Raw genomic sequence first — 27,063 nt, 5'->3', positions numbered from 1 at the left:
CGGTCAGGTTTTGCTGTGTGACCCTCATACAGCTCTTAAAGGACAGGGCAGCCAGGAGAAAGCAGAATAGATGGGCTGTTTTTTCTGCTTTTGCCCCAGGATAAAGGCTGGCCTGGACAGTCATTTTGGGATTTGCCAGTGCTGTTTGTGTCTTTCCTCCCACCACAGTTCAAGTGTGTGGGGTACATCAGGCCTCACTGTTCTCTGTGTTTCCCTGCAGTCAAGGGAGACTGACACACAGTATGTACAGCTTTGGCTTGCTCTACTCAAAGGGAGGGGAGGCTTCTGGGGGAAGTCGGGAAAGGACTCTGCTTTTTGCTGGGACATTCCTGGACTGAGGGAAGCTCTGTCCTCCCCAAACAGACTTGTTATTGAATTGAAGGCTCGGTGATGTTTTCATTTCTATGAGCCATTTTAAACACTATTAGAAAGAAAGTTGCACGTCTCAAAGCAAAGCACCGGCCTTCAAAATCACCTCTGTTTCCAAAGATGCCTTCAGCTTCCATATAGGACCCACAGATGTTTTCACAGACCACCAATGCAGACCTTCATTTTAGATTTGCCCAGAAAAAAAGGCAGAGGGTGTCCTGGGAGGCTAGAGAAGGTAGCAGGGGACAACCTCACCGGTTTGCTTGCTGGTGATGTTTTCTCTCTAACAGATTCTCTGTTAAAGTTTTCCCTCCAGTCTCCAGACGCTGAGGGTGCCTTGCTGTAATTTAACCTCTTCTGATTTGCCCTGAAGAGCAACTCTGTGCTAAAGCCCCACTATAGCAGAGCATGTGCCAGGAGAAGAAACCTTCCCAGTGGCTCTGTGAGAGGGTGGGAGAAGGGTGGGGCAGGGCTGTAGGTCATAAAAAACTGACTTACCATATTATTGGAGTATAAGACGCATATTTTGCCCCCCAAAAGAGGGTGACAATCTGGGTGCGTCTTATACGCTGAATACAGCATTTTGGGCTTCTTGAAATCCCACCCCTTCACAAAAATGGCTGTGCAGAGGGTTTGGGAGGCCTGCAAAGTGCTCCTGGAGGCTGGAGAGGGCAAAAACGAGCAAAAAATGGGCTACACTTTTGCTTGTTTTTCCCCCCAGCCCCCAGGAGCACTCTACAAGTCTCCTAAAGGCTATGCATGCCCTTTTTTGGCAAAAAAATAGGCCGTTTTTTGCTCATTTTTGCCTCCCCAGCACCCAGGAACACTTTGCAGGCCTTTCAAACTCTCTGCATTTTTCACAAAAAATGAGCCATGCAGAGGGTTTGGGAGGCCTGCAGAGTGCAAAAACTTTTTTTAAAAATTTACCTCTTCAAAATCTTGGTTCATCTTATACTCCGGTGCATCTTATACTCCAAAAAAATACAGTAGTTATCTGGAGAGATGACAGTTGTGAGTACAAGACTATGATGAGGTGGCTTCCTGCCCTGCCCCTATTGCCACGTACAGGACTTGTCTTCTGGAAATGCTTCGTAGGCGTTTGCAGTGGTGGCTTCTGCCCAGAGCACCTGGACTGCATGTAGGTGACGTGTCTCCACCTAGCTTGCCACCCGCCAGCTGCAGCATAACACGCACACACATTCCCCAGAATGACTACGTTGCTTATTGTTGTGTAAATAGATCTAGAAATTCCAGCATTAAAAATCAGTCTGGAGTTGAGCAAGTCCTTGGCATTGCAGAATCTGAAGTTACTGCGAAGAAGGAAGCCTGCTGGCTAAAAATGGCCCTGAATCTCTTTTTGGGGGACTCTTGGAGATCCCAATAATGTGTCATTGAAATTTAGCTATGAACTGTCAGTTTATACAATATCATTTTTTAATTATAGAAAGCAACAAAAGAGGTGCTTTAAGCTTCTAGTAGATTGGAATGCACCTATTTTACCTTTAAAAAAAAAAGGCTATTAAAATTCTCTCCCTCGTTGTCACTCTGTGTCCCCGATGGCTTTAACTGTCAAAGAGAGGAATAGGTGGCGGGGAGATGGTGCTGTGTAATTCAAGGAATTCACTACTCAGATAACCAAAGGCAAAGAAATCGAACTATGGGCAGGGGGACAAAGCCTACATATGTATTTTAAAATATTCTCCATTATTAAAGTACACTGGTATTCAAGTCAAAAGCTAAAATGATGAAATGTTGGCATTTTCTAATACTAAAGAGCTTTGAATAAATTGTGTCTATCTTTTCCCCCCTAAATGTTCTAAAAAACAGAATGGGGTCTTTCCAATACTCCAAAGTACATAGCAGGTGGAGAGAACCTGTCTTTGGCCTTAGTATACCATTCATACATTTGTATTTCTTCTGGGACTTCTTTGACACCCGTTCCTCAGAGAGTGCATGTATTCTGTTAGCACAGTTTTTCTCAACCTTGGCGACTTTAAGTCCTGTGGACTTCAACTCCCAGAATTCCCCAGCCAGCTGTGTTAGCACATCTCACCTCATAATGCAGAGCCATAGGGAGACGTGGGGTGTGGCATTGGATGCACATTCAGTAAATGTGTGGGGACAGAACCCAGACAACATCCCAGTTGAGCAGAGAAGGCACTAGTGGTGCCTCTGGTGAATTGTTTGCAATGCATGGAGTTCCAGGTCAGTTCAGATACTCTCTTGTTGTGAGGAAAAACAGTTAAAAATAATTAAGAGCAGTGGCAATGATTTGCACTTTTTTCATGTTTGGTTTCTGAATGGAGATGACACGAGCATTCATGTCAAATGAAGATGGCTAGATCTGTGAGGTGAAGTTGACACTTCAACCACGCAAAATGAATGGAGAAGGCCTGTAGCAGAAGTTGACATGTCCCTCTTCGGCTGTGGTCTCTGCCAGGCAGGAGATCTGTTGTGGATGACAAAAAAGGCCACTCTTGGGCAGAAAACACATTTTTAAAGAAGTCATTCTGTTTAATTCCCTGGTGGCAATAGGTTTATTTGAATGGAATACTCTGTTTTTAATCTTTAAAGGGATTGGCCTCTTCTTCACTTCTGCTAGTTTGGTATCCTCACTCCTGTATCCCAGCAAACTCTCCCTTTACGCATCTCTCTCTCTTTCTCTTATTATCATTCTCTATTTCTGCCTTGTTTGAATTCTGCCAGATTTTATATTCTCTTTGTGTTCCGATTGTGACTTATAACATCCAAAAAGAACTGGCTTTTGGGCCTCTGGGAAAGGGCAGGCATATGGGCCAGGTGACAGGGCAGGTGACGCACCCAGGCTGTCATATCCAAGGCTCCACCAGATTTGGAGCCAGTGCTAGTACCAATGTTTTTTAGGGCAGCTCTCTCTTTCTCTGAGACATGTTGTGAGCACCTGCAACATCAATTATGCGAAGCCCGGTAAGTATGTTAAGTGGGAAATTGTTGAAAACATTTGAAATCTTCCTGATCCTCTTTGTGGAATTTTAGTTGTCTTTTGCTGAAAGCTAACCAGGAACACCTTGGAAGGGTGGCCTAGGGAAGTATGCAGTGGAGTACCCCAAGGCTCTGTTTTAGGCCCAGTACTCTTCAACATCTTCAACATCTTCATCAATGATTTGGACATGGGGATAAATGGGGAACTCATCAAATTTGCAGATGACACCAAGCTAGCAGGAATAGCCAACACTCCAGAAGATACGCTTAAGATACAGAAGGATCTTGACAAACTTGAACATTGGGCTCTATCTAACAAAATGAAATTCAATGGTGAAAAGAGTAAGGTTCTACATTTAGGCAAGAAAAACGAGATGCACAGGTACACTATAGGTGGTACCTTGCTCAATAGTAGTAACTGTGAGAGGGATCTTGGAGTCCTAGTGGACAACCATTTAAATATGAGCCAGCAGTGTGCAGCAGCTGACAAAAAAGCCAACACAGTTCTAGGCTGCATAAACAGAGGGATAGAATCAAGATCACGTGAAGTGTTAATACCACTTTATAATGCCTTGGTAAGGCCACACTTGGAATACTGTATTCAGTTTTGGTCGCCACGATGTAAAAAAGATGTGGAGACTCTAGAAAGAGTGCAGAGAAGAGCAACAAAGGTGATTAGGGGACTGGAGGCTAAAACATAAAGAACGGTTGCTAGAACTGGATATGTCTAGTTTAATGAAAAGAAAGACTAGGGGAGACATGATAGCAGTGTTCCAATATCGCAGGGGTTGCCACAAAGAAGAGGGAGTCAGACTATTCTCAAAGGCACCTGAGAGTAGGACAAGAAACTAATCAAGGAGAGAAGCAACTTAGAACTAAGGAGACATTTCCTGACAGTTAGAACAATTAATCAGTGGAACAACTTGCCACCAGAAGTTGTGAATGCTCCAACACTGGATGTTTTTAAAAAGATATTAGATAACCATTTGTCTGAAGTGGTGTAGGGCTTCCTACCTAGGCAGGGGGTTGGACTAGAAGACCTCCAAGGTCCCTTCCAACTCTGTTATTCTATTCTATTCTAAATGTAACCACTCTCTAACCACTCATTCAAGGGCCATGAGGCACTGGGCCTTTCTTCTCTCCCTTCCACACATTGAGTACAATAAAGCACTGAGGGCTCAGCCTTGCCAAGTGAGATAGGCACTGTGTGTTGTCTCCCAGCGCCAGTGTCTAACTGCTTGTATTCAAGGGGTGCTGACTCCTGTCCCTCTTCTTGGTTTTTGGCATTCAAGGAAAAGAAGCCTCTATTTTGATTTTTATATCAGGTATTGGACTGTGGCTTGCTGCAGTGTTGCCTTTCTCTTCTGTGTCCATCCGTCTCATCTCTTTGTCTAGGAACAGAATGAGTGCTTCCCCTGCCTGTCTTTGCCTGAGGCCAGGCTGCTGGCTGTCCCTGGTTGCATGTGAGAATTCCCGCCTGTGGAAGTTGCAGAGAAGGAAGCTGGCCTGTCTGCCTTCCTCTCGAGTCTCTTCTGCGTTTGTCCCTTTGCCTTCCCATCTTTCCCGCGCACTGTGATCCTGTGCTCAGCATTGGGGTTGTGCCGGGGAGGGAGGGAGGGCGGAGTTTGCTATGCTACGTGAGAGCGAGGGAACCATCCCGCTTCCTTCCACCTTCCCAAGAAAGAGACACCATTGCTTGCCTCTGCGATAGCTGCTTGTTTATTACATCAGGCTTTTGCTGGGGTTGCCTGGCCAAATCCTGGAGTCAGTCCATTTCTCCCAGAGCTGCCCTTTCTGCTTGTGTCCAACGGCACTGCAAGGGGAGGGGCCAGAGCTATTTGACAGCGGTTGGTAACGTGACCAGCGAAGGACGATGGGAGGCAAAGCTTTGGGTGAGCTCCACTTCACAGGTGGCCTTTGCAGGTAGAGAACTCTGCAGGGGCTTGCTATCTGTAATTGCCTCTGTTCCGTTTTTACAGCCCGGATGAGGATTCCTGCCAGAAATTTGTGCCGTTTGTTGGGGTAAGTGCGTTGGAGTGCATTGGCCAGTAATTGTTAGAGCAGTTTTCCAACCTTGGGAACTTTAAAATGTGTGGACTTCAACTTCCAGAATTCCCCAGCCGTTTTCTTTGCTTCTGGAGAGATGCCTGCGGGAGAAATTGAGTGTATATGCCTTGCATGAAGGGGTCTGTTGCAAGTTGTTTTTTTTAAATTGTTGCTGTGAAGGTGTGGGTGGGCCCATCCGGGAGGTTCTCAGGGTGTGGCCAAAAAAGTCAAGATGGCAGACACAATGGAGCAATGAAATTTCCATCTGCGGTGCACATTAAAAAAAAAAAAACCAGGCAGTTTCTGTGACTTTTTGAACCCCACTCTGTCAGGGTGGTGGAATATTGCCTGTTGCAATTTCTTGGCTTTGAGCAATTTTTCCTCCCACACAGGTGGTGAAAGTGGGACTTGTGGAGCAGTCCTTCAGCACTTCAGGTGAGAGATGGGCACGGTTGGTGGTAACAGTTGGGTCCTTGAGGCAGCAGCCTTGCTCTGTTTTTACTCCTGTTTTGTGTCCCTGCAGACCAGGGAAAACGTGGGGTAGTTATGGGCCAGAGAGATGAAGTCATGCTATGGCAACCTGCCTCAACTATAACCTCTCCTGGTTTTGCACATCAGTGAGGCTGAGGCTTTTGAGGAGGACAACAAAAACCAGCAAGGCAAAATGAATCCAGACCTGATCATACTTCAGTAGAATCATGGCATTTCTCACCTTTGATTCTATTGAAATTTGGGACTCTCCTCTTTAAGCCCACTTGTCCTTTTCAAAGTTTTCCTGATGCCATTAAGATTTCAAATTGAGGAGAGTTGGGACCCTTCTCCCTTTGTCCTCACATTCTGTCAATCTCACTCCTCAACCACCATCCATTTAGCCCGGAGGTCTGGAGGGGAGTTGTTATGGCTGCATCTGTTGTTTCATTTGTTTTTTGAGTCTGCCGAAAGCTACAGTCTTCAGATGACTGATTACATCTCTCCTTCCTTACTAAACCCATCATGTAACACTGAGGATAGACAAGGAGGTTGGGGAGAGAAATGTAGATAGGCTGGTGTTCCTCTATCTTATTTTTGGGTGTTCAAGCCAACACCTGAACATCAAATGCCCTCTAGTTCATCCACACCTAGTTACTGCATGCAGAAACAGCTTCCTGTTTTAATTATTGTACTTTTGTTGCTCTTATTATTCTATGGGTGATGGTTTTACTTTAATGGTTTATCAGAATGTTTTTACTGAATATTGTTTTATTATTTTGTATACCTCTCTGGGGTCCTTTGGGACAAAGAGGGTGTTTTGCCAAGTTTCAGGGTAGCCCAGGCAATCGATCCTTTTAGATCTAGAGACAAGCTTTATTATTGATTTAAGCAAACAAATTTAAAAGCATAACAGAAAAAGCCCATACTGTATACCAAGCAAGACGATACCCAAATCTCTTACAAGCTATCAAGAGATCCTTAAATGACAGCCTATACCCCTCCAAGGTCTGGCCAAATTCCCCAGTACCCAGTGCTAGTACCCAGGTGGCATGTGACTCTGGGATGGGCACTGAAAGTCTGGAACTTTCACAGATAAGGAAAGCTTTGCAGTCATATGAAGACGCTCCCCCACTGCTTTATTCAGCAGGAGTGTAAAGCAAATAGGTTAGCTCAAAATGAGCTCTAAACTTTTAAACTTTTCTTAATAAGAAGAAATCAAAACATGTCGCTCGACTCCTTAAAATACAATGGAATTCCAGGTTGCCATTACAGAGACTACAGTTGTTGTTTTAAAAGAGATTGTCTTGTGACTTGTGTGAAGTGTAGATCAAGAGAAGAGGTGTCGTACTATGGGAGAAAAAGTGTTGTTTTGACATTTGTCTTTGAGAAGACCGAAAAGAGCAAGTGTGTATTGTTACCGAGTAAAATTAAATGCCTCTCCCTGCATTCTCCCTCCCTTCTTTCTGATAATGGAATAGGAATCAAATAATAACACTTGGTAGCTATTGTGGCTCTAGGGCAGAGGTGCAGCCAATTTATCTGTGCAGCACATTTTTTACCAAGATATTGTGCTGAAAATACTTGTTCAAATATAAATATCACTATATCAAATGTGCCCAGTTGCATGAATTCAATTACAGTTCATTTGGAAAATACCAAGTGTAATTAAGCATAAAATAAATCATGTACATCAATCATGTCTAATAATAATAGCGCATTCAGTAGTTCGTATCTCGATAGACCAAACAGAAAAAAAGACTGAAAACGAAGCATAGAAAGTGGAAGAATATTTGGGGGTGGGTGGGGGTGGGGGTTTCAAGCAGGAAGAGATTCACTGGAATCCTATGTACTGAAACTACAGAAAATGCTTCAAGCTAGCTAGTAGACAGCAGGGCAATCAGGAGTCTCAAGACACAAGGCTGTTTTGGTTCCAATGTGGGGAAAAGCAAACTGCCAACCCCATGCCATGGTTTCTTTTGCTGAATTGTCTGGGAAACTTACCCACATAACTGTTGAAAAACTGTTTTCAAACCACAGTGGTTGGGTTGACACAATGGACTAAGCTGAAATCACATTGTGATGTATCTTGTGTGCAAATCCAGCTAGTGCCTCTGTCCTTTCCTTGTTCCTTCCGTAGTAACTACCTTGGTAAGTTCGGTAGGGCAAGCCGTATGGAAACAGCCCAGTTCTGATAACAGATAAAAATCTCCTTTTGCACTTCATTCCAGACAGCCACGTCGCCGTCCCTGCCCCCCCTCCCCAAGCAAGTGCTCTGGACAAACAAGACATATAATCAGGTGCTTTCTCACAATTTTCCCTAGTTGATTCTGATGATGCTACCATCTGCTCCACCTCCCTGCTGAGTTCATCGTCTCCATCTGGTGGAGGGATCCCTTATACCAAGGAAGCTATAGGAACCCCTCCACCCTCTCCCTCTGTCAGCAGTGGGCTCTCAGGAACCGGGTAAGCACTTATCAATTTACTTATGGGCGTTTTGTGATAATATTAACTGGATAGAGGCCTTGCGTTTAACATGTTTAGGTTGGCGTGATTACTTTGGCTAGCAGACTGCCCCAGGGCTTGTGTAGTGTTACACTACCAGATTCCCATTTTGGTGAGGGCATAAAGAGGTGTTAGCCTTTACAATGCTTAAAGCACCATTGCACTCCATAATCTTTCTTGGAACACCCCCACCCCCAGCATAAACGGGGTGGGGGGTGGGGGAAGGACAGAGGAGAAGAGCAAACTCAATTCCACCATTCTTAAGGAGGCTCAAGAGATTTCAAAAGGATACGAGCCCATGTTTTGCACCTCTGAGCTAATTCAGTTCTCCCGAGAAGATTGAATGATTTCAAGGAGTCATGACAGGAACAGAGGAGCAAAAGAATGTACTTATCCAGTGAGTTGATTCTTACTGTAGAAATGCTGGAGGTATTGCCAGAATTCTTTGTTTGGGGACCGTAACAATATTGGCACAGGAATGTGGCTCCATGAGAAAAGAATATCTATCAAGAAAATTCAACTATTGAACGACTGGAGACCATTAAAGGCATGTGATCATGTCAAAGACTTTACAGTGACACTGGACTGTAAAACAATGACTTGAATAAATGGGGGCAAGTCATTTGATTTATAAAGATACACGAATAGCAGCCTTTTTGCTCAACAGAAAAACACTGTCCGGTAAAAGTGAAAAAGCAACATTAACAGCGCATGAGAGATCAGAACACCTCAGAATTTAGCTAAATGACAGCATGTTGATCTCTTCTTCTATTATAGGCTGGAGTGGTTCAGTGCCATCTATTCCTGCGGAGGGCACAACTTCATTCAGATGGGTTTTCTTTTTCTTTTCTTTCAGCAATTTGAGCCCTGGTGTGGAGGTGATGGGTCTGCAGGTGGACTACTGGACAGCCCAGGGGACAGAGAAGAGAAAAGAGGCTGAAAAGCGGGAAATAGGCATCAAGAACACCCTGAAAAGCAACTTCCGCTCCCTGCAGGTCAGCCGCATCCCTAGTCCAGGAGAGCTCACCCCACCTAACACCATGGCCATGACTGTGGTCACCAAGGAAAAAAACAAAAAAGGTAACCAAATCACCTAAGGAGAATTTTCCCCCCCTCGGGTTGTCTCACATTGTTTGCCTTTAGTCACACTGAGTGCCCTATGGGTATAAATTAACATAATTCATAAACAAAAATTTTTTGTGGTTTGACGTAGACTCAAGGATTAGCTACTTTGCCCATTAGTGGCTTAACAATCCCAGAGTCCTATGGGATTGGGTGGCATATAAATTTATTAAATTACTAAATTACTAACTATGTTTGGACTTACCGTATTTTTCAGAGTATAAGATGCACCAAGGTTTTGAAGAGGCGAAGTTTTTGTACTCTGCAAACCTCCCCAAAATGGTCTGTTTTTCGGGAAAATTGGCCCATTCCCCCCCCCAAAGGCATGAATAGCCTTTAGGGGGCTTGCAGAGTGCTCCTGGGAGGTGCTCCCCCCAAAACGAGCAAAAAACAGCTCGTTTTTCAAGAATATAGGTCCGTTTTTGTCAAAAAAACTTGCATGCGTAGCCTTTAGAAAGCCGCAATTTGGGGGTCCTCCTGGATTCACAGCTGACACTGGAACACCACTTGTTGGCTGTGACCAGGGGGGCCTTTGCCCAGGTTCGCCTGGTGCATCAATTGCGGCCCTACTTGGATCGTGATGCACTTCAAACAGTCACTCACTCAAGGCTGGATTATTGCAATGCGCTCTACATGGGGCTACCCCTGAAAAGCGTTTGGAGACTACAGCTAGTCCAGAATGCAGCCGTGCGAGCAATATTGGGTGTACCAAGATACACCCATATTACACCTATCGTCCGCGAGCTGCACTGGCTGCCAATTGGTCTCCGAACGCAATTCAAGGTTGGTCATTACCTTTAAAGCCCTACATGGCTCAGGACCAGCGTATTTGCGAGACCGCCTACTGCCACATACCTCCCAATGGCCGATAAGATCCCAACAGTGTTGGCTGGCAGGGCCTCGGAGGAGGGCCTTCTCTGTGGCTGCTCCGACCCTGTGGAATCAGCTACCCCCAGAGGTCCGGACCTCACCCACCCCTATGGCCTTCAGAAAAGCTGTTAAAACCTGGCTGTTCCAGCAGGCCTGGGGCTGTTGACCTTATTATGTAGGGTCCAGCCCCAATCTGAACGTATGCGTGTTGGAGAATTTTTAAATTTTTATTTTTTTATTTTTCTTTTCTTGTTCTGTGTAAGCCGCTCGGAGTCCTCCGGGATTGGGCAGCCTATAAATCTAATAAATTAAATTAAATTAATTAAATTACTGCTGAGGGCTGGGGGGGGCAAAATTGAGCAAAAAATGGCCTGCTTTTCACTCATTTCTGCCCTCTCTGGCCCCCAGGAGCTCTCTGAAAGCCTTCTACAGGCTCTGCACGGCCATTTTGGTGAAGGGAGTGGGGTTTTGGGAGGCAAAAAATGCTGCATTCAGTGTATAAGACACACTCAGATTTTCAGCCTTTTTTTTTTTTTGAGGGGAAAAGGTGCGTCTTATACTCCGAAAAATTCGGCAGCTCTGTTGAGTCATCATCTTTTCTTGGCAGTGATGTTCCTGAGCAAGAAACCTAAGGAGAAGGATTTGGAACCCAAAAGCCAAGTGATCGAAGGGATCACCCGCTTGATCTGCACAGCCAAGCATCAAAACACCATGTTGCGTGGTAAGTGGGTCAGCTCAAAGTTTTCCAGATTGGGACCTATCATGGCAGAGTTCTCCTTCTACTTGACAAGGTCAGAGAACAGGTCTCCATGTGGCTCTGCCAAGTTTTTTCCCCTGGTTTCCCCAAACTGGTGACCTCCAGATGGATTCCAGTCTCCATATATCTATCTCTCAGTTTGAGGAAGATACTTCACAAAAAAGGTCGGGTTGAAATCCTTCACCAGCACCATCATGCAGTGTGTTTATATAATATGGCTCTTTTCTCCCTTCACACATGCCCCAGAGTTTGACCTAGATATTTATCCTGCCTTTACCGCTCCTAGAATGATCGTGGTCTGTCATCTTTCTTACAGTTTGTATTGATGGTGTGGAGTGGAATGATGTGAAGTTTTTCCAGCTGGCTGCACAGTGGCCAACGCACGTCAAACATTTTCCAATTGGCATCTTTGGCTACTCAAAGAGTGTTTGATATGAAACAAGCCGTATGGAAGAGTCCGGGCTCTGCCAGATAGACCAGGAGGAGGAGGAGCATTCCTTTGCTTCTGAAGACTGACTGCCCATACAGAGCCGACTCTGTCAAGGGCTCTACTTGCTCCATTTGTTCCGTGCAGGGAGCATCCCGATTTGCTTTATGTCTCACCCATGAGTTTTTTAGTTTAACGTGAACTTGGGTTGTAGGAAAGGGAAGGAAGACAGGTGCACACACAAAAACACAAGAGAGAAATGGCTTTTCAACACAGACTCTTGAGACTAGAATATCAGGCCTGTCTTCTCTGTTCAGGTGACATCAGGAATGAAAGAGGCTGAGCAGGGTTGACTAGCTTCCCAAGTTGCTTGTGGAAGGTGGGACAGAGTTCCTTTCCATGCCTTGTCTAGCTGGCTTGGGCAAGAAATGGGAAGGCAGGTCTTCTTTTAACTTGCTGCTACCTTGTAAATCTCTAATGGGGGAAAATGTGTGTTAAGACCCTTTTCCTAGAATTGCTTAGCCAGGCTTGCCCAAAAACGTCCTGGACCAGTTGACCTCTGCCCACAAGTGCCAATTGGCAGTCCTCTGTCTCAGAATTCACTGAGGGCTACGGCATCTTGCAGTTTCTTTTTAACATGAAGCCACTTTTCCCTGTCTCTCCTCTTATTTGGAGTGGAGCTGGCATCGCTTGACTTCTCACACAATCGGAATGTGTAGAGCAGAGTATCTAACACAAGACTAAGGGGTTGACAACTGAAGACGAGCATGATTTATGCATCTGCTCCAGAGGCTGCTTAACAGGAGGTGGTATACGAACCATTTTGTGTTGTTCTTCCCTTGCTCAAACTGTTTTCAAGGAAGCAGCTAGAGGAACTCTTTCCTCCATTCATCAGCTGTGAGCACAACAGAAAGAGATGGCACAAAGCTGCAAGGAGAAAATGGTCCAGCCTGTGCCATGAACCATCAGGCAAGAGTATTCTTTTTCCAGCCAAGTAAAGGGAAGAATCGTAGAATAGATTCTGAATGAACACCCTTTCAATAAAATAGAGGAGAAAAACCTTTGCTAAGCAGTATTGGGGAGGGGAAGAGGGAATGGGGCAGGGAGGCTTAAGTCCTTCTTCAGAGTAAGGAAATGTATCTCGAGGGAGGAGATTAGGCCATTTTCTCCCCAGAAGTATTTTAGCTCTGCGTAAATGTTGCATATTTGTTTTCTTTGCCTGTACCACACTGCTGTGCCCTGCTGTATAGGTAAGGTCAAGTACTAATATCTAAAGCTCATGGAAGTGGTGGGGCAAGCTGGGCCCCTCCCACCTCTATTCAGACGAAGAAAAAGGTGCTCTCGTGTGATGGAACCGGCTTATGAATCAAACACACTCCATTTGTAGCCAGTAAGAGTGCTCCCTTCCCCCTTTCCCCAGATCAGCACTTTGCCTGGACAGGTCTCAGGGTAGTTACTACATCCACAAGTTGTATCCAGTTCCACCTTTGCTGTGTTGTTGTAATAGATCTGTGGCACTGGTAGACCGATGAAGCTGGCAAGTATGAGATCCACTGGCAAGGTCAGGTGCAATGATATGCAGGGGTGTGGGGGATAGTCACAGACCTTTAGAAATGCTTAGATTGATCAGGGGAGATCGAACAAGCAAGTTTGGAAAAACACAGTGAGTGTCAGAAGGCAGCTACTAGTGCCTCCTTTCCTTCCCTAGCTGGATTCACAAATGTCCCCATCCATTCTCTTATCCCTAAATCATGCAGGCTCCGAAGGCCAGGACCTCTACCTTCCTGGAGCTTGTGTCACTAGAACTGCCAAACCAACGTCCCCTGCCTTGAAAGTGTGTCCTACCGAACTTAAGAGACCTAAACTGTGGTATTGCGCCTGCCTGGCGAATGCAGCTGCTCGTGGTTAGGAGAGCAGGGATGGTGGGTAAATCCCATTTTTTACAAGATTCTATTTTTGTTAATGTAAGGTTGCTTTCTGGATTAATTTTAATAAATTAATGCTGGTACCATTGTGACTGAGAGCATCAACTTGATTTTATTCTGCTTGGAATTGCATCTTCTTTGTGATTTAGAGGCGCAAAGCACCAGTCAAAGGATTTCACAAGTTAAGAGGTTCTTAGTTTTGGATTGGCTTGAATACTTGAGGCTCCCTCGCCCCACCTGAAATAATCTTTAAAAGTATGGTGAACTTAAGAAACAGACATGAAAGGGGGGTGGGGTGTCAACCAGAAGAAAACAGCACAATTCAACTGGCAGCTTCAGGTCTTTTGTGTGCAGTTAAGCAACTCTACTGTCCACCTACTGTGCCTATGTTGGCATCCCTATTCATTGACTGGGAACACAGTAAAAATATGGCCAGTTATCCTAGCAGCTCTTGACAAGTGAATGACTATATTTACCCCATTATATTTCCTTGTCTGCTTGTTTATGAACCAAGATGACATGATCTTTTTGAGAGCATTTAGTCTTGAACTCTTTGCCAAGACATGGCAAGATCAGGATAAGAATTACAATTAATGTGGCCACTTCCCATGTTTTAATGAATATTCTTTACCTTTAAAATTACAATTCAACATTTTTGAATGGACTCTTAAGAGCTAAAGAAAAACCTTTTTATGAAGCTCAGTAGACTCAGGCTTACATACAATTGTAGCTCTATAAAATCATCGAGCATCACTAGGAATCAGCGTATAACTTTCATGAATAATAATAATCATAAGTTTTGCACAATAGTGAAAAGCATAATGAAATCATTGCATCAATTGTAGACAATCGGTGACTATGGAGAAATATTCGCCTCCTTTCATAATTGACTGTCCTCAAACTGTTGGGATAGCAGTCTATCTATCTGGGCAGGGAGGAGAGAAAGAGAGAAAGAGAAGAAAGAAGGATGGAGCAGGATGTTCCAATCTTTTGATTGCACGTTGCCTGCACAATTATGATTCTGTTGCCAAATGAATGCAGTCCTCCTTGGGGAAAAATGCAGCCTATTTCTGCTATCTTTATTGATGTAAAAATATAAGGTAATTAAAACACATATCTAATATTTAAATTTCACCCCTTGCACACAGAATATGATTTGTGTGGCAAGGGAGGTAGGAAATGTTTTGAAGGAAAGCCTACAGTATTTTCTTTTTAAAATTAAATCCTGGAGGATTTTGCATTACAAATGAAGGCAAATATAATAATGTTGCAGGATCCAATCTGGGTTGGTCACCAAGGCCAGAGGTTTGGTCTTTTACACTAAATCATCATACTCTCCAATTCAATCACCTGTAGTCCCTTTTTGCTTCCTCTTAGCCCAATCCTATTCTGTGGTGGAACTGCATATTACTAAAAAATATTTGCAAAGGAAAGAAAAGTATGTCAAGAAAAGAACAACTTGAGTGGGAAGATACAAAATGAAAAAGGTCTGTTGGCCATAAAAGAATTAACCATATATGCACAGCTAAAAGTTGCTTTTCATAAATGTTAAATACTTACAGTTCTTCTACCAACTAAAGAATTCTCTTTCCATTCTGTGATTGTGGAAAAGGGGAATATGTGCAAAAGGTTCCCCAGAGCATACAACGTAAAGCAGATCCTATTGTTTTTAATTTATTGAAGGTGGGAGTGGGGCTGTTGGGTTTGTGAGCCAGAACCACTAGTTTATGCTATTTCATGCACAATTCTGGCTGTAATTCAAAAAGCCACATTCTGTATATTGCCATATTTGTCTTTATTTGGAATTTGGCAATTGATGCTCTTCCAAGATTTTGGATAAGATATAGAAAAGAATTGAAGTGGAAGGCAGCTGCATTAGGTAACTAGGTAGCTCAAAATATAAAACCATGGAAATGTTAGCATCAGAAATATTGCTGAGCAGGAACTTGCATTTCTCATTTTTACATCTCAAGCAATCTACTGCTATAGGGGGACAAATAAAGAATCCCCAACCAATCAGTTGCCATAGTGAAATAAGCAACTACTTGCTCATAATGTGCAAAATGCAAGTAAGTAAATCATCTGAAATTGTATGCCTCAAATAAAATAATAAAAAATGAGTAATTTTCTTAACTTCAAGGTTAAGGAAATGGAACAGGTACATCATTTTTTACTTGGATCTAAAACTTCCTTTCACCCAATCTTTATCAACTATTATTGGGCAGGGATGCAAGGGTCTAAAAAAGAAACCCAGGTGATAATAGAAATGCTAAAAGCTTATTCTTTACTAAGGACCGAAGAGTGTTTTTTCTAGGTAAATGAACATGGGTTACAAAAACACACTCGGTGTTGTAAAGTAGAGAAGGACTGCAAATAAATAGAAAAAGTTTGCTGCCTTAAGGCAGGGGTGTCAAACTTGATTTCATTGAGGGCCGCATCAGAATTGTGTTTGACCTCGTGGGGCGAGAGTGGGTGTGGCCAGTTCAATGTCACTCCTGTCAGGGGCACCTATGGTGGCCCAAGCACTATGCCAGCGAAAATAGGCTCCAGAGCTCCATTTTCAGCTGCCACAGCCTCCTGCAATCTCTGGCAGTAAAAACAGAGCTCGGGAGGACTGCCAGAGGGTTGTAGGAGGCTGTGGCAACCGAAAACAGAGCTCGGGAGCCCATTTTTGCTGGCAGAAGCACCGTGGACCAGTACTTTGCTGTTTCCAGGGCGGCCACGCAGGCCAGATCTAAGTATCCCGCAGGCCGGATGCACAATTCTGGGGCCTTGAGTTTGACATCCCTGCCTTAAAGTAAGAGTCATGCATTAATGACTCTATAAAGAGGATGGATGGATACCAACCATCCATCGTATATCAGAAGGAGGCTTCAACTACGTCCTGTGGCAGTCTGAAAATAGGCAGATACACATGGGTGGATGATGGAGGGGGAGAATGTTTTGAACTGTCTGGCTTTAGAATGGAGCCACCTTGCTCAAGAAAATATATGTGTTGAATTATTCCTGAGGTCATGTCCCCCAACTGCAGCCAGGCAGTGGAAGAACAGAGCTAGTTCTTTTCAGGAAGAGGGGAAAAATTATTACTGGAAAACGTCTCTGTGCAACACTTGGTTCAGTTTTTTCCCCCCAGCTTTTAATGTTGGAGCATTCAGTTCTACATGTGGAAAACCAGCAGGAAGGACAAAGCACAAGACACTCCCTACAGCCGTATTAACCACAAACCAGTGCTTTTACGAACAGCTTTTAGGCTTACCTTCTTAGCTTGTCACACACCCACACCAATTTTATCTAAATGTAGAAAATGTCTGTTTCTTCTCCATACAAGGCATACTGGGCACTTTTTTGATTTGCACAGTCTGAAATACTACTTGAGGCTGGTTCTTTGGCACCGCTGGGGTTGGACTATCCACACATACATATTGTAAAAATTGTGGAAAATTTTCTTGGCGCTGGACAAAGCCCTGATTTAGCAAATACAAGATACAAGCGAGGACATCTGCACTGCTGCAGACGTTTCCCAAGAAGTCTGAAGGTGATCCATGCCTCTGTTTGTGGAAGGCATCGATTACCTGGAAGAGGCAAAAAGCATGAATGGAATTACAGGTAATCTTTGGGTTATGACCACTCACTTAGCGACATTCAAAATTATGATGGCTTTGAACCAGGGTGACTGAACACAAACTGCAGCTGTTGCAATGTTCTCATAATCAAATGTTAAGTGAATTAGGTGCTTGGCAACCAGCTCACAATTACAACAATTGCAATCACATGATCCACCATTTCCAACTACCCCTGCTGGCTTCCCACAAACAAAGTTGAGGGAAAAGCTGGCAGGAGGTTGCAAGTTGCTCTCGCCCCTTTTTCAACTGCCCACCAGCACTCCATAGTACACCTACCCTTGGCACCCACTCTGCCTCCTACAGCACCTGCCCACGGCCCCTCCTCCGCTGCCAGCAACTCCCACCCTGGCCCGCTTGCCTAGGATTCCCGCTTCTTTCCATGTTGCGATCACATGAGGTCCTCAGTTAACATCCTGCAAGGGCCTGGGGCAGGGGTGGGTTTCTCGCCCTGTTCCAACCGGTTCGGTTGGAACGGGGCCGGTGGCGTCCTTGTGCACGTGCGCGGTGCACGCATGCGTACTAGCGTCTGTGCGATGCTCCAGCTGCTCCTGGACGATCGCGCAGGCGCTGTATGCGTCATGCGCATGCGTGGAAGCGCAGAACTCGTCAAAACCGGGTAAGGACTGCGGGCGGGCACGCCCTTCGCCGTTCCCGGAAGTTACTTACTTTCGGGTTCAGCGACCAACCGGTTCGCAGGGACCGCCGCGAACCGGTTGAAACCCACCCCTGGCCTGGGGTTACATTGGCAACCGGAATTGCCGCCATTGCCATCACTAAGCAATGTCATGTGACACTGCACTTTATCAACATATCACTTTGCAATGAAAATTCCAAACTCAGTTGCCGGTTATAGTGTATCTTTGCATTACCAGCTGGGATGACTAAAAGGGTGGAATCCTTGCAATCTATACCTTGAATACCAGGCTGTTGATATGCATCTCCTTCTCCTCCTTCAGGATCTGGTTGAGGAGGCAGCAGATGAAGTTCCTTTTTTCCTCCAAAGCAGGGCATACTTTTTCTTCCACATTCAGGTACATCGTTTTGGGCAAGAGGCACAGGCGCTGACCAGACACATGGCCTAGTACCTCCTCATTCAGTCTTAAAATACCTAGCAAAGAAGACTTAGCCTTAGAGGAGCAGAATAACTAGCCAGAAAGCTCTCTGGTTTCATAACAGAAGCTGGTAAAGTAAATGCTCCATAGGTTCAGCCGAAAGTCAAGATTTCCACCCAACATACTAGAGTTAATCTTCCAAAAGGAAAAAATCCTCTCTTTCTTACAGAATATTCCTCCCCACTTACTCTGTCTCTGGGAGAGGATCCCATTCTTCTTTGTCAGGGGTTTCAGTGCATGACCTAGGAAGACACGGGAGAGACCTGTGACTTCTAATAGTGTCTCCACAGAAACTTCCTGAAACCAATAGAAGAAAAAATAGTTGAGTATGCAGAAAGAGATAGGAGAATGCTGTGACATGTAGTCTTTAAGTCTATTCTGAGAGAGATTGTAAGTGCAATGAAATTCCCACTTTCAAGACTGATTAGTGCAGTAAATCCTGACAAAAGGATTCCCAACACAGCCAAGGTTTTAAAAAAATAATATACAATTCAGATTAACACTTTAAAACCTCAAACTGCAGATCATGCCGAGATGGTTAAGATAGTAGAACATTTCAGGATTCTTAATTGTCTCAGAATAGACAAACTCAATAAAATTGGTTTTGTGAATCTAAACATTTTCAATTAATTTGGGGAGCAACTATAAAATAAGATAGAATCAAGCAAATCATCTGGTCAAATACAAGTTACTTCTCATCATTAGGGACAGAACTTCCTTCGCTTATAAAAAGGAGAAACTATACATAATACAGAAATTCCCTCAAATTGGGGTACAATTCGGAACCAATTTACAACTGCCTCCTTTGTGTGTGTAACTCCTGGTGGTTGCTTGCACTGGTCCCTTGCAGTTTTCTTGGCAACATTTGGTTTGCCATCACCTTCTTCCTACAGCTGAGAGAGGTTGACTGGCCCAAGGTCATCCAGGTGGTTTCACACCTAAGGTGGCATTTAACTCATGAATTTGGAATTTATTTCTATACTCATATTGTGGTGCATTTCTACTTGGTTTGAGAAAAGCTGCATAAAACATTTTTTTCTCTACACATGCAAAGTGAAAAATTAAGAGGGAACATTAGTCAGGACCTGAGCACTATTGAAACACAGAAGAATGTACATTTGCAGGGTGGACACCTGCAGGATACAGCCTTGGTAATCCAGCTCTGCATGGCCCAACCAAGTCCACTGTAAGCGTGGTGGCTTTGTATGCTCCAACCCGAAGCAGCTCTGACCTGCAAGAGATGAGGGAATTAGTGACCAAGATACACCAGCAAGGTCGCCAATATCAATCTCAAGCATACCGAAATGGCTCATCAAGGACAGAAGCCTAACCTTTAAAATGTCTATAAAGATTCTCAATCATCCATGTCATGCTTGTCCCAAAGGTTCTTTTTCAAGAGACAACTGGACTTTCTGGTTTTTCTTTGAAGATGTTTCGCTTCTCCTCCAGGAAGCTTCTTCGGCTCTGGGAGAACTGAAGAAGCTTCTTGGATGAGAAGCAAAATGTCTTCAAAAAAGTCCAGAAAGTCCAGTTGCCTCTTGAAAAAGCATCTCTGGGACATTTAAATAGTTTCATAACGGCTGGGCAATTTCATCCACATGTGCAGCTTTCAGGTAATCAAAGAGTTAGTTCAGGAGTTCCCAACCTTTTGACTCAATTGGAACGTTCAGAATGTTGAGTCCATGTTATAAACCCTCTCACAACATGGAAAGTAAAGCACTAAATTACAGCCAGCCTCCACTTGATCTTCTAAGAATAGTAGACTTCTACTACATGGCATATTATATTGTATTACCCAGAGATGTAGTTTGAAATAAAAGTCTATGTAATGTACGTACTTTCCTTTTCTTTAATTAAGAACAATTTTAAAAAAGAGATTAAGGCACCGAATTCAGTAGAGGGAATGTGCTGGCTTGCATACCAACACCCTACATTGATTTCATATACTGGGAATTGGGGACTAGGCCCGTGATGGCAAATCTATGGCACGCTGATGTTTGCTTGGATCTCTAAAAATCTGCCCCAACTCGGTCTTTTCATCTTTGGGTAAAGTGATATTGATTTGCTTACTATCAACTAAGCCAGAAAGAAATAGAAGGGACTGAACAAAATCTGGGCTGAAGACAGTGTCATACTCACTCTGGATGTAGAAATCTGCAAACTTCCTCAGGTGCTGACTGAGAGACGAGGGAAAAAACCTAATAGGGTCTTTCAGGTAGCACAGTGGAGGGATGGTCCAGCAGAAGGAAGACAAGAGCAATACCTTCACCTCTGCTTCTTCCTCCAGTGAGAATGACTTCTCCTGCATTGTTTGTGAGCAAAACATATCTAGTATCAGGTTTATGGCTTCTGAAGGACAGCAGAACATTCTAGTAATTTACAACTGGGGAAAAAAAATGTGAGAGGGAAAAATGCCTTGACTTTGGAGATTTTAGCCCTAGAAGAAGCATTCCTATCCAGCTCACCTCTCTATCTCCCTCTTCTTTCAATCTTCCTTGCTGATCAACTTCCAGAAATTGTTTGTCAAGCTGCTGGAGCTGAAAAAGGTGGAACTCCTGCTGCTGCTGCTCCAGCTCACTCAAGTTCTTCAGCATCTGCTGAGGGTAACGGCTGGGGAAGCAGAGTCCAATTTGCTCCACTACAGCAGATTCCAGCCACGTCTTCCCTTGAGACAGAAGACGATCTCCTAGATAGAAACTGAAGAGACAAGGAAATCTGGGTGAAATTAAAAAAAAAAACACCTAGAGCTCTCCCATCAGCCTACACTCATTCCCATGCCCCTACTGACACCCTGCTTCTGAGATATAGGCCTATCTATATGTCTATGGAGATTCTCAGTAATCCAGTTCATGGTTGTCCCAAAGGTGCTTTTTCAGGAAGCAACTAGACCTTCTTATTTTTTCTTTGAAGACGTTTGGCTTCTCATCCAAGAAGCTTTTTCAGCTCCGACTGGATGGTGGGGAATGGAAGATACTCCTTGCAGACAGCTGGTCATTCCCATTCTGTTCAGACTAATCTGCCCATCTGGCCCCATTAACCCTCAGAACAAAATCTAGTACTGAGGATGGTTTCATGCAGACTAAAGTGCTTAACCACTACTGGCAAGGAGCTTGCAGCATGAGATCAATCTCCTTTGTTTGCAGGTGCAGCAAACTCCTCTTTCCTTTCCCTCACCGATAGAAATGTTCAAAAATGTTGGCCAATTCCAATTCTGCCAGGAAACTGATGGGCTCAAGGCTCTGTTGCAGACGCTGCACATTTTCTGTGTTAGTTGAGTCTGTCCAGCTGTCTCGGATCCATTGGTCAATGTATTGGGCAAACTTCTTGCTCACCTGAAGTCATAGAAAAGGAGGTGCCAAGTATCGGTCGCTAAGTAATGTAGCTATTAAATAAGTCACACATGACTAGACCCAATTTTACAACAATTTTTATCACAGTCATTAAGCAATTCATATGGTCACTAAGTGAACCATGCAGTCATTAAGCAATTCTGGCTTGTCCAATTGGCTTTGCCTATCAGAAGCAGACTGGGAAGTAGCCAATTGTGATCATTTTATCGCAAGATGCTAAAACTATCGTAAATTGGCAAGCACCCAAATTGTGATCATGTGACCAGGGGCTGGTGTCATGGTTGTAACTTCACGGATAGGTTGTAAGTGACTTTTTCTAACTTTGTACCATCAGGTCATAAGTCAAGAATTACCATAGTTTTCTTTGGGTCACATTAAAAGTTACAATTTAAATTTGACAAGAAAAGCATCACCTGTATCATTTCATTTGTAGGCAAACCGATATAAAAAAACCTTCAAGAAAAAGCTTTTTGTCACACAATTCTTAAAAGCAGCATCTGATAGCTAATTTTACAGAACATACCCTACACTGAGTATAACTGATATCTTGTATCAATGGAACATGGAGCAAGGAAGACCTATAAAATGTGGTTTGTTAAAAGTACAAAAATGTTTGATTCTTAAATAGGCAGAAAGCTGTTAAGAAAGACAGTGAACAGATACTGGGATTGTCATCTTCCCTATATAAAATTGTCTCAGGAAAAAAAATATTAAACTGATAAATATTTTTATACAAGAATTTGAAAGAAAATGATGCTATCTCAAGCTATCCATTCGTAAAGGTTTGTCAAGGATGAGATATGAACAGTTTAGTCATTATGAGATTGGAAAGACTGTAAAATAGAAATAAGAACAAGCTACCTTGTTTTCCTAAATGAGTTTTCCTCAACTCCTTCTTGTTCGTGTGTGGTTTAGAGTTACAGTAAATAATTTATATTCCTTATTTAAAAAAACCACACTGGTTATATACGAGCATGGTACATTCAAAATAAACTTTATACATTTCTGAAATTATTTTTCTCCATTTTAACATATAATAGAATTGTGTTTCAGTCAATCATCCTGTCTCACAGTTTATGTTAAAGGTAAACAGTTGTATTTAAAATGGCAGAGATACACAGCTGTTCAGGAAGGTTTATTTAAAATCCAAAATATACTCTGTAATTCTTTTCAGGGAGCAGATCTGGCCTTGGGCCTCAGGTTTCCTACCTCCGTTCTAGGGAGATACCTTAGTTCCCAACCATTCATCCCTTACTCACATGGGCAGCTGACGAGAAGGGCAGCTGTACCAATCCTTCAGAGAAGCCATTGCGCAAGGCCAACAAGAAGGACATCTTCTGCCCAAACAACTCCTCCATGGCTGTACGGAGGTGCTGGTAGATGCTACGGTATCGTTCCACAAAGTCAGGGGCCTTCCAAAAGGACTTCAAGAACTGTTTCACCTGGAACCGAAACATATGTAGTATTTTAAAATCATAACTTTTGTATCCGGTTCAATAGAACCAAAGTTAAGGTAGCCTTTTGCAGTGCCGAAATCTTTTTTTCACGCACGAATGATATTTTTTTTACAGCTGACTGTGTTTCGGAATGTTTTACCAACATGTCTAATTTTCTATATTTCTATAAACCCAAAGGCCTAAGGAATGCACTGGGTTTTCATTTCACAATAAAAATAAAACCACCTAACTTAGTAGATGACAGAGCCTAAAGCAGACACACTCTTTTTCTCTGAAAATTTGGTGTTCAACCAGCCTTTCTTAGAAGTCTCTGGATTCTGATGTAGAGACCTAAGAAGTTCTTCACTTTCAACAGCACACACACACATGCACTATAAATAAACATTAAATATACATCAATTGCTTGACTGTATAATGTCATGCAAAGCCCAGTTTGCCTCAGTAGGCACAAAAGCCCTGTATCACATCATCCTTCTTGATACATAGAGTCACCATCTATGAGACCACGCTTGGTAAGGCCACACTTGGAGTACTGCATCCAGTTTTGGTCACCATGATGTAAAAAAGATGTTGAGACCAGTGGTGGGATTCAATTTTTTTTACTACTGGTTCTGTGGCCATGGCTTGGTGGGCAAAGCAGGGGAAGGATACTGTAAAATCTCCATTCCCTCCCAATCAGCTGGGACTCGGGAGGCAGGGAATAGATGGGGGCGGGGCTAGTCAGAGGTGATATTTACTGGTTCTCCAGAACTGGTCAGAACTTGCTGAATTGAGACTCTAGAAAGAGTGCAGAGAAGAGCAACAACGATGATTAGGCGACTAGAGGCTAAAACATAAAGAAGGAACTGGATATGTCTAGTCTTATGAAAAGAAGGACTAGGGGTGACACGATAGCAGTGTTCCAATATCTCAGGGGTTGCCACAAAGAAGAGGAAGTCAAACTATTCTCCAAGGCACCTGAGGGTAGAACAAGAAGCAATGGGTGGAAACTAATCAAAGAGAGAAGCAACCTAGAACTAAGGAGATATTTTCTGACAGAACAATCAGTGGAACAACTTGCCTCCAGAAGTTGTGAATGCTCCAACACTGGATGTTTTTAAGAAGAGATTGGACAACCATTTGTCTGAAATGGTATAGGGCTTCCTGTCTAAGCAGGGGGTTGGATTAGAAGACCTCTAAGGTCCCTTACAAGTCTGTTATTCTGCTCTGTTCTGTTTTTGTTGCTGAAGAAGATCAACTTTCAGCCACCCTTACCTGCTGCTGCACAACATCTTTCCAGCACTGTGTGATGCTTATCAAACTGGTGGATTTTTTCACGGTCACCTTTAGAGTTGCTGACCTGAACTCCTTATACTTGGTATTCTTCCTATCTGCAAAAGGAAATTTATACAGCATTTAGGAAGGCTTCTGGGACAGAGAATAAAGGGCCAAGTAATACTCTCCAATTTTCTGAGTCCTTTAAAGTCTTCCTCTGATCAAGAATGGCTTGCTACTCCTCCATCCCACCACAGTCCTTTTCCACTTTATTCTGCTTCCTGTTCTTGCTTTGCCAGTATGACTGCACAACATATTCATGGAATTCCCATATTTGTCATCATCCCTCTCTGAGCTTTGTGAGGATCATCTGCCCATTTCATACTTCTATTTGTTCCATGGAAGAGGACTCACTGCATTGAATAGGAGACATCAGTTCTTCAGGCTCAGGGCCCCTGGGATCTACATGTACCAGCAGATGGCTCAAACGTCGAACACGGGAATTAAAGGAAATATTCTGGCTTGTGGCTACCTCCAGGTTTTCCAAGTATTGGCTTAGGAGCCAAGTCAGGGGGCTGGTACCATCGGGGCCTGGAAAAACAGAGGGGGGTGGGGGAGAGAGAACAATCCATAAGATTGCTGAGAAAGAGGAAGAGCAAAGGCTGCCAAGACTTGTGAGAGGAGAGGGAGCACATACCTGGAGAAGTGATTCTCTGCACCAAGGGAGTGATTAGGGCCTCCCAACAGGTCTTGCCTAGAAACTGGGCAGCCTCGTCATCAGGAAGGAAGCGATCGGCAAATACTTGCTCGTGACACAAGGCACTGTTCAACCTGCATTCGGAAGGAGGTACAGACTGAGCTTTTTATTTGGTGGGGGAGACGACAACCAAGAATGGGTACATATAGATTCAATAAAGCAAGTAAAGGGAGAAGATGGAGTTTGGACAATATGAGGGATATTAATAAACAGGATAAGGAAAGAAAAAGATATCCTGAGAATAGTGATGCTCTCCCACTAGTCACTTCTATCAGTTTCTATGACAGAAATTTAAAGAGACCATAAAAAATCTGAGTTTGTAGAATGATATGGTATCAGAGGCATTTGTACAAACGCAACATTTTCAGCATGTTCCAATGTATCTGAATATCCCCAGCAGGCTGGTTAAATAAAAAATTCAAGGCCATAGAAAGTTTGTGATCTAGGAAATGTGCTTTGAGACAGACTCTTTGCTGAGCACCCCCCCTCCCTTCTGCCCCAGGCCAAGTCCCCACCTCCAAAGGACAAAAATATTCCATTAGGAAAAGCCTGACCTGTTAAAAAGTTGCAGCAACTGCATCTGGTCTGCTGAAATTTCTTGACACCAAGTGTGTGCTTTGGTAGCATAGAAGAGGTGTGTGCGCTGGCACAGCTGCTCCCTGAAGATGGGCCAGAAGGTGGGCTTGGGGCCCATCACTTCGATGCCACGCACACGTGTGTCAATGCCACCCTGTGGATAACACACAGTACTGCTCTAAATCAGACTTCCAACCTGGTACACTCCTCGTGCATCATGTCTGCTTCCTTCCCAACTAGACAGTTGCTCTCACTGTTGAAACAGAAGGAAAGCACACCTACCTACCTGTAGGCAACGCTTAATCTTGATCTGTATGATAGGCCAGAAGCGGGTCATGTTCTCCAACAGGATCACTCTGGTAGATAAAGGTGGGACATTTACCTTTGTGGAGAAAAGAGAAAGAATGTCAACTATGTTAATGAAACTTTGATATGATGAAAATTCCTATTCTTCAGGTAGAAAAGAAAGAACTCTTGACTGAAATATATGAACAAAATGTCCATTCACAAAAGCCTTTAACAAACAGGACTTTCAGAGTAAAAACAAAAAGCCACTTTCTTTGACAGAAGAAGAACTTCAAAATCTGAAGTTGTAGATATGGCATCAGGGACATTTCTACAAACACAACATTTTGAGCATTTTGAGTATCTCAATATCCCCAAAAGGCTGGTTAAATAAAAATAAATATAAATAAATATAAAAATAAAAGGTCATAGAAATGCAAGCTGACTGATCATCAATTGTATTTAAATGAATTACATCTGAAGTTAAATAAGCAGTGAGATGGATAACTTTACTGAAGATATCAAATTATTTTATCGAAAGGAACAGAACTCCAAACTCCAGTCTCCTCAAACTTAGAGCACAGGTTTTAAAAAACTAAATGTGATTCCATTCGTCAGACTTCACACTAGGGCAGAGCAGTGAATCCCAGCTCTTCAAACACAAGCTGCTAGTGAACAGGTTGTTTATTTTGGGAGAAGATTCTCCATCTGGATTTGACTAAATTAAAATCTACCCCACAGACTGGAATAAATATTATATACAACATGATTTGCCTTCTGCAAGGAAATCAGAGCTTATTTATATCAAAAGTGGCTTTTATTTTGAAAAGGCAACTGGGCTGATTTTTCTGAGGGAAAAATGATGACCTGGATGATTGAGAATCTTCATAGCGTATCTATATGATTGCGTTCCAGAGTTTAACCGGTAGAATGCTTTCCTTGCCCTCACAAATTAAAGGATATTTGGTTGTGGTATAGCTGGACTTGGGAGACAGCCAAACTGTTTTAAAGACTGGTTCTCTATATCTGGAAATGGCTGGTTCTTGCTTTCTCTCACCTCATCTGTGGAATGACGGCTGAACATTCTAGCTGTGTACAGCTACTGATGATATCTGAGAGAGTGGTTAATGGCATCATAAGTTATGGTGAGCAGTTTATTGGCAGTATCAATTCAAGACACATAAAAGCAAAACTTTTGT

The 27,063-nt window shown here is 43.3% G+C and overlaps 2 protein-coding genes across 4 annotated transcripts in view; one reads left to right on the top strand and one right to left on the bottom strand.

Annotated features, from left to right (window-relative positions):
* Positions 1-13,542, top strand: part of LOC116507145 (phosphofurin acidic cluster sorting protein 2-like) — a 171,859-nt gene extending 158,317 nt beyond the window's left edge. For all 3 annotated transcript variants that reach the window (XM_032215094.1, XM_032215093.1, XM_032215095.1), the window contains 6 exons: positions 5,310-5,352; positions 5,769-5,811; positions 8,169-8,310; positions 9,206-9,429; positions 10,949-11,062; positions 11,415-13,542. In XM_032215094.1, coding sequence (XP_032070985.1) covers positions 5,310-5,352; positions 5,769-5,811; positions 8,169-8,310; positions 9,206-9,429; positions 10,949-11,062; positions 11,415-11,530 — 682 coding nt within the window. In that variant the 3' untranslated portion in view covers positions 11,531-13,542. The remainder of the gene's footprint in view (positions 1-5,309; positions 5,353-5,768; positions 5,812-8,168; positions 8,311-9,205; positions 9,430-10,948; positions 11,063-11,414) is intronic.
* Positions 13,543-16,723: 3,181 nt separating this feature from the next.
* The window catches only part of LOC116507950 (cullin-7-like), a 30,067-nt gene continuing 19,727 nt past the window's right edge, over positions 16,724-27,063 (bottom strand). Inside the window, 13 exon segments of the mRNA XM_032216376.1 lie at positions 16,724-17,022; positions 17,985-18,181; positions 18,374-18,482; positions 19,271-19,416; positions 20,325-20,487; positions 20,651-20,882; positions 21,360-21,517; positions 22,795-22,977; positions 24,247-24,362; positions 24,661-24,837; positions 24,944-25,077; positions 25,558-25,733; positions 25,866-25,961. Of these exon segments, the coding sequence (XP_032072267.1) occupies positions 16,738-17,022; positions 17,985-18,181; positions 18,374-18,482; positions 19,271-19,416; positions 20,325-20,487; positions 20,651-20,882; positions 21,360-21,517; positions 22,795-22,977; positions 24,247-24,362; positions 24,661-24,837; positions 24,944-25,077; positions 25,558-25,733; positions 25,866-25,961 (2,172 nt within the window). The 3' untranslated portion in view covers positions 16,724-16,737.

This window comes from Thamnophis elegans, chromosome 4 (assembly GCF_009769535.1).
Source record: "Thamnophis elegans isolate rThaEle1 chromosome 4, rThaEle1.pri, whole genome shotgun sequence".
Lineage (NCBI taxonomy): Eukaryota > Metazoa > Chordata > Lepidosauria > Squamata > Colubridae > Thamnophis > Thamnophis elegans.
Note: the sequence above shows the minus strand (reverse complement) of the source record. Positions and strands in the feature narration are given on the sequence as shown.